Source organism: Antedon mediterranea, chromosome 1, assembly GCF_964355755.1.
Source record: "Antedon mediterranea chromosome 1, ecAntMedi1.1, whole genome shotgun sequence".
In the NCBI taxonomy this organism is placed as follows: Eukaryota; Metazoa; Echinodermata; class Crinoidea; order Comatulida; family Antedonidae; genus Antedon; species Antedon mediterranea.
The window spans coordinates 30,495,831-30,503,229 of NC_092670.1; the positions used below are offsets into that span (position 1 = coordinate 30,495,831).

The 7,399-nt window shown below is 35.9% G+C and overlaps 1 protein-coding gene across 1 annotated transcript; it reads right to left on the bottom strand.

The window, feature by feature from the left end:
- LOC140043877 (uncharacterized) lies at window positions 1–867 on the bottom strand. Its single transcript, XM_072088358.1, has one exon. The coding sequence runs from the start codon at window positions 865–867 to the stop codon at window positions 1–3; it is 867 nt and encodes a 288-aa protein (XP_071944459.1).
- Window positions 868–7,399: the final 6,532 nt, after the last annotated feature.

Here is a 7,399-nt window from a genome sequence, read left to right on the forward strand (position 1 = left end):
TTAAAAATCATCAAACCTCTTGGGTTTTCTCTTCTCTCTTACTGGTCTGCTTTTAACTATCATATTTTCATTACTCTTTGTTATTTTGTCACTTTGCTCAGTATCAACTGGCTTATTCTGTTCAGTGTTATCAATCTTACTGTTACCATTAACTATACTAGTATCAATTTGTTTTAAATTATCATTTGGTGTGTTAACATTTGCTTCATTTACTCTTTCATTATAGGATCGAACATGTGTCGAATTCCTTTTGTATCTTACACCCTGTGGTGATTCAACCACTACACTATTCCCTTTTTTCTCTATTACTACATATGGTTCTGTGTGATATGGCGTACTCATCTTGTCCCTCTGTGTCACTTTCACTAAAACCTTATCTCCTTTACACACATCACTTTCCTTCGCACCTCTCTTCTCATCAATGTACAGTTTGTTCTTTAATTTAGACACGGCATCACGATCAGAAATTTCTTCGTCCATTATTGTATTGTCATCTAATTCTGGCAATTTTGTACGCAACTTTCTATTCCACATCATTTCTGCTGGTGTCACTCCGGTAACACTATGTGGGGTTGTACGATATGCGAATAGGTACACTCGTAATTCTTTTTTCCAGTCTTTTCCTTCAGCTTGCGCAATGCGAATTCTTTTCATTAGTGATCTATTTTGTCGTTCAACCTCTCCGTTTGCAGCTGGATGTAATGGTGTTACACGTCTATGTCTGATTCCATTTTCCTTCAGGTAGGTTTCAAACTCATTGGACACAAACTGGGTACCATTATCTGAGGTAATTGATTTTGGTATGCCATGTTGAACAAACATATTTTCAAGTGTGTCTATAATTTTCTCACTTGTGATTGACTTCATTAAACTAATTTCATAATAACGACTATAATAGTCTACCACCACTAGTACATTATCCTTCGATGGAAACGGTCCCAGCAAGTCAATCGAAATATCTTGCTATGGTCCTGTTGGTAGTTGTGTTGGCTTCAATGGTTCTGGTGCTGGCATCGAACTTGTTATCTGACACTCGTGACATGTTTTAACATAGTCTTCCACATTCTTCTCCATCCCAGGCCACCATACCTTGGTTCTAAGCCTTTGCTTGGTTTTGACTATCCCCAAGTGTCCTTGGTGTGCTAATTCAATACACTGTAATCTATATTTTTCTGGAATTACAATCCTTCTGTTTCTAAGAATTAAATATCCAAAACATGCAAGTTCTTGTTGTATTGCATTATACTGAATCAAGTCTCTGTCCCATTTATCTGTCCGTATACTATTTCTCACTTTACTCAATTCAGGATCTTCCTTTGATGCCTCTTCAACTTCACGTGATGATAGTGCACATGGGGTTGCATTTGATGCTACCAATCGAATATACATCTCTGTGTCATCACTGTCATTATTCTGTTTGCCATCAATTTCTATTGGTAACCTTGATAATATATCAGCAATGTTATTCTTACCAGGTACATACTTTACTGTATAAGAATAGGACATAAGTCTCATCACCCACCTTTCAATCCGTGCATTTGGTTTAGACTTTGGTCCATACAGGCCTTCGAGTGGTTTATGGTCAGTTATCAATTCAAACTGTAGTCCATATAAGTAAACATGAAACCTTTCCATAGCCCATACCACTGCCAATGCCTCTTTCTCCGTTGTTGAATATTTCTTTTCAGTAGCTGATAATGTTCGGCTTGCATAACTTATAACTCTGGTTTCACCATTGTATTTCTGAATTAAAACTCCACCAATGCCTACATTGCTTGCATCTGTCACCAACTGAGTACTTTCTGCATCTAATCTGAAATAGCCTAAACATGTTTCATTAGTTAAGCATTTCGTAAGTTTTACATAACTATTTTCTTGTTCAGACCCCCAATAGAAATTACAATCTTTTCGCACTAGTCGTCTTAAGGGTTCCGCAACTGTAGCTAAATTTGGAATGTATCGTGCTGAGAAGTTAACTAGACCTAAGAAACTTTTTACTTCTGCAGCTGTTTTTGGTCTCTTTGATTCTGCCAATGCTCTGACTCGCCCAATTGTAGGTTTGATTCCGTTTGCTGACAATATGTGACCCATGAATGTTATCTGTGATACAGAAAATTGACACTTATCCTTGTTGAGAGTCAAATTCTTTTCTTTAAATTTCTCAAGCACTACACGAAGTCTGTCATCATGTTCAGTCTGTGTTCTCCCGTGTACAACAATGTCATCTGATATGTTAGCTACACCTTCGCATCCACTCAGCGTCTGACTGATTACTCTTTGGTACTTTTCAGGGGCAGCATTTATCCCGAACATCAACCTTTTGTAGCGATAAAGACCTTTGTTAGTTATGAAAGTTGTGATGTTTCGTGATTGCTCATCTAATTCAATTTGGTGATAGCCGTAATTCATGTCTAATTTAGAGAACACTGTACTTTGATTCATTTCATACAACACTTCATCAACTGTTGGGATTGGATGCCTCTCCCTTTTAACTGCTCGGTTGGCCTGCCTCATATCTACGCAGAGGCGTATATCCCCATTTGGTTTTGGCACTACTATGACTGGACTTACCCAATCACTTGGTTCGTCTACCCTTTCAATTATGTCAAGAGATTCTAACTCATCTAATTTATCACTCACTTTATCTTTGAGACTAAACGGTATTCTATACATGCTCTGAACAACTGGTGTTACCTGTTCATCAATAAATAAATGTAACTTATAATCTTTTAATTTACCAATACCTTCAAATACCTGTGTATACTTATCTTGTACACTATTTATCACTTGTGGTATTACAATATTTAACACTCCAAGCTTCATTGCAGTATCACCTCCCAACAAAGCAGGGCCTTTCCCTTTTAACACATATACATCTGCTGTTATTTTAGGCTCAGTATTATTACCTGTACCTTGAAAAATTGACATGTTCGTAGTAAATTTTCCTAACAACTCTAATGGTTTTTCTGACCCATATGCATATAACTTTCTGTTTGTCAACTCAGATTTGCATTTAATTTTCTTGGATTTTAACTGTTGCCATAAATACTGATCTAGGATATTAACTGTAGCACCACTATCAACAATCATTTCTACCTTATGTACATCCATACAAACATTTATCTTTGTAGTTTTAGAATTATTATTTTGTATACCAAAAGCATAGTCATCGTCTTCACTTCCATTTTGAACATTACTAATACCACTACTCTTTTTGTCTTTACCTAATTTAGTTTTGCAACAAATAGCAAAATGTCCCAAAATTTGACATTTATTACATTTCTTGTCTCTTGCAGGACAACATTTATCCTTAGCCAAATGTCCTTCTCTTCCACAGCGAAAGCATTTTCGGTTATCTTGTCTATCATTGAACTTTGACTTACTTGTTCTGTTAGGCCTACCACTTGAATTTCCAGCTTGATACCTGTTTCTGCTCGTCGTGCTTGATCTTGACCATCTCTCATTCCTCACTGCATTCATGTTTGTTGTTTCCACTCCATTAACTTCTTGTGACATCTCCTTTGCTTGCTTCTCACTCATTTCAAATGTGCTAGCTATTGCTTTTAAATTGGTTAATTTCAAAGTATTTCCTTTTTCTAGCAATTTTAGTCTCAGTCTATTTGATTTGCATTTTTCAATAACATGGTCTCTAATTAACTCATCAACATTCGCATCAACAAATTCACATTTTGCAGCCTGCTGCCTCAATCTATTTATAAATTGGTGAATTGTTTCGTCATCACCTTGCGTCAGTTTTCTAAAACAATAACGCTCATACGGTACGTTGGTTTTCATAGCAAATTGTTTATTTAATGTGTTTACAACAACATCATACTCATCTGTTCCGTTCTCCTCTGTTAAACATTCATATATGTCCTGTACAGCCATTCCGGCGCAATGCAATAACAAAGCTTTCTTTTGGTTTTTGTCTACTACTCCTTTACCAGTAGCATATAATTCAAAACTGCGAAGCCATTTCTTCCACCGTTCAGCCGAAGCGTTCACATCGTGTGGATCATACGCAGCGATTCCAGTGATTTCAACGTTTACAGCGGTCATCGTTACAACAGTATTAAAACAAATATATCGCCAAAAATTACAGTATTGAAACTTCTAATCACTTGTGGTTCGATATTCTCCTTAACTCGTCGCCAATGTTATATCTTATGTGTCTTTATTGCATCTTTCATTGTGTGTATACAGATTACCAACCATGTGGTTATATCGATCTACCTTAACCCATAATGCATTGCTTTCCCTTAGTCTCCCAATCCAGACACTACAGTAGCCGTAATCGAAAGGAATACAGAGGGACATGTTATTGGGTCATGATTTGGACCAGAATTGTGGGGAAACAATGGCTAAAGAAATGTTCGTCCTAACTAGGGAGCAAGCCAGAATAGAAAATGATGTTAGAATACAAGACGAAATGATATTGTTAGGGAAAGATAGTAACTTTAAACCGATAGAAGAGCCGCCTAAAGAAACTAATGTACAATTGTTGAAAACAGTAGTAAATGACAACAAAGTAAATAAAACTAAGTGTTTAGATGATATGAATGGAACAGAAATGAATAATTTGTTTGACGAAAATGAGGATAAAGCTAAAGATAAAACAGTCAAACATAAAACTTATGAACAACAGCACAAGCTGAACCTAACTAAACAAGAACTGATCAAATTGCAAACTAAGGATGACTCACTCAAAGGAGTGTTTGACAGGGTAGTCCCTATAGAAGAAATAGGTCAGCATAGGGTATGTTTCTTTATGAGACAAGGTATATTGATGAGAAATTGGAGTAGTATTAAAGATAAGAATAACCAAGTGGAACAGATTGTATTACCCACTCAGTGTAGACAGGGTGTATTACACTTAGGTCATAATGTGCCATTTGCAGGTCACATGGGTGTTGAGAAAACTAAAAGTAGGGTCCTGAACCAATTCTATTGGCCAGGTATATTTAAAGATGTGGTAGTCTATTGTAAAGTCTGTAAGGAATGCCAAAAGGTAGATAAGGGTAAAAGTAAAAGGAAACATACTTTGATACCATTACCGATTATAAGTACACCATTTAAACGTATAGCGTTAGGCATTGTTGGACCCTTATCTAGAACAAGCCGTAATAACAAATATATGCTTACTATAATTGACTATGCTACGAGATATCCAGATGCTATCCCGTTACCCAATGTTAGAGCTGAAACAGTAGCCAGGGCTCTAATAGAAGTCTTTACTAGAGTAGGATTACCCGAAGAGATTGTACATGATCAAGGAACTAATTTCATGTCTTCAATTATGCAATCTATATGTAGTATGTTGGGGATTAATCAATTAAAGACTACAGTGTACCACCCCCAAAGCAATGGGCTTGTTGAAAGATTTCACGGTACATTGAAAAATATGATAAGGACACTTACAGTTAAGCAAAGAAAAAATTGGGATAACTACATACCCCCCTTTCTGTTTGCATACAGAGAAGTTCCTAGTAAAGCGACGGGCCATTCACCTTTTAAATTGCTTTATGGTAGAGAGGTGAGGGGACACTTGAGTTTACTCAAAAGTAATTGGGTAGAAGATGAAGAAACATCTACTGATGTTATCAAATACATGTTAGAAATAAGAGAAAAAATGGAGGAATTAATGAAAGATGCTAATGTAAACAAACTTGAACAACAAGAAATTATGTCCCACAATTATAACAAGAATGCCATTGATAGAGAATTTGTAGAAGGGGACAAAGTGTTGATATTCCTTCCAGTAGGAAATAGTAAGTTAGACAGTAAATGGCAAGGCCCCTTCACTGTTACAAAAAAGGTCAATGATGTAAATTATGAAATATACATAGGAGGTAGAAGAAAAGAAAAACAAATTCTACATGTTAATATGTTAAAGAGATGGTATGATAAAGTAGAAATAAGTAAAGATGGTTATTATGTAGTAACAAATGTTCAGTCGATAGAAGAAGTAGACTTAAATGAAACAGTCCATGACAATGAGTTAGATAGTGAAATAGACATAGGATTGTCTTATCATCAATCACAAACATGGAGAGATGTTAACGTTAGTAGTAATTTAAATGATACACAAACTAAACAATTAACAGAATTGTTAAACTACCAACAGAATGTATTCTCGGATGTACCAGGTAGAACTCACTTAGTGACACATGAAATTAAGACTAATGGTGAAATGCCTATAAGGCATAGGGCATATAGAACGCTCCAAGCATTAAAGGGTAAATTGAAAGAGGAATTAGATAGTATGTTGGCTATGGGTATAATAGAACCTACTGTTAGTGCCTATGCTGCACCTATTATTGCCCTGAAGAAAGGCCAGAATCAAATTAGAATGGTGACAGATTTTAGATCACTAAATAAGACTACACAATTTGACCCTTATGTTATGCCTCGCATAGACGAAATGTTGGATGAGGTATCATCCGCAATATACATAACTACGTTAGATCTAACTAAAGGATTTTACCAGGTGCCTCTGGATCCTAAGACCAAAGACAAATCAGCATTTATTACACAATTTGGACAGTATTGTTACAATGTACTTCCATTTGGTATGCAAAATAGCTCTAGTACTTTCCAAAGATTAATGGATAAGGTATTACAAGGTACTGAGGGATATGCTAAGGCATATATAGATGACATATGTATTTATAGTCAAACTTGGAAAGATCATATTTTTCATTTGAATGATGTATTAGAAAGATTAAGTAGTGCTGGATTGACAGCAAAGCCTTTGAAATGTAAAATTGCCTATGCACAGGTAGAATTTCTGGGGCATAAGATTGGTAATGGAGAAATTAGACCCATGATTGATAAGGTTGAGGCTGTGGAAAAGTTCCCCAGACCTTTGTCTAAGAAACAAGTCCGATCATTTCTCGGATTAACGGGCTATTACAGAAAATTTGTACAGAACTATGCCGATATTGCTAAGCCATTGATTGATTTAACTTTAAAGAGTAAAAGTAATACCGTTAAGTGGAATGAACAATGTGAAAATGCCTTTGTAACTTTAAAGAAACGACTTACTGATGATAATGTATTAAAAGCCCCAAATTTTGATAAGATGTTTATATTGCAAACCGATGCCTCAAATTATGGCATAGGTGCAGTGCTGAGCCAAATAGATGGTGAGGGTAATGATTATCCCATTGTGTACTTAAGTAGAAAGTTATCTGTACATGAGCAGAGATATTCTGTGCCAGAAAAAGAGTGCCTCTCTATTGTTTGGGCTATCAATAAACTTAAGTATTATCTGTATGGTTGTGAATTTCAAGTTCATACTGACCACCAGGCATTGAGATGGATGGACTCAATGAAGGGTGCCAATGTTAGACTTATGAGATGGGCTCTGTTTTTACAAGGATATAAATTTAAAGTTATT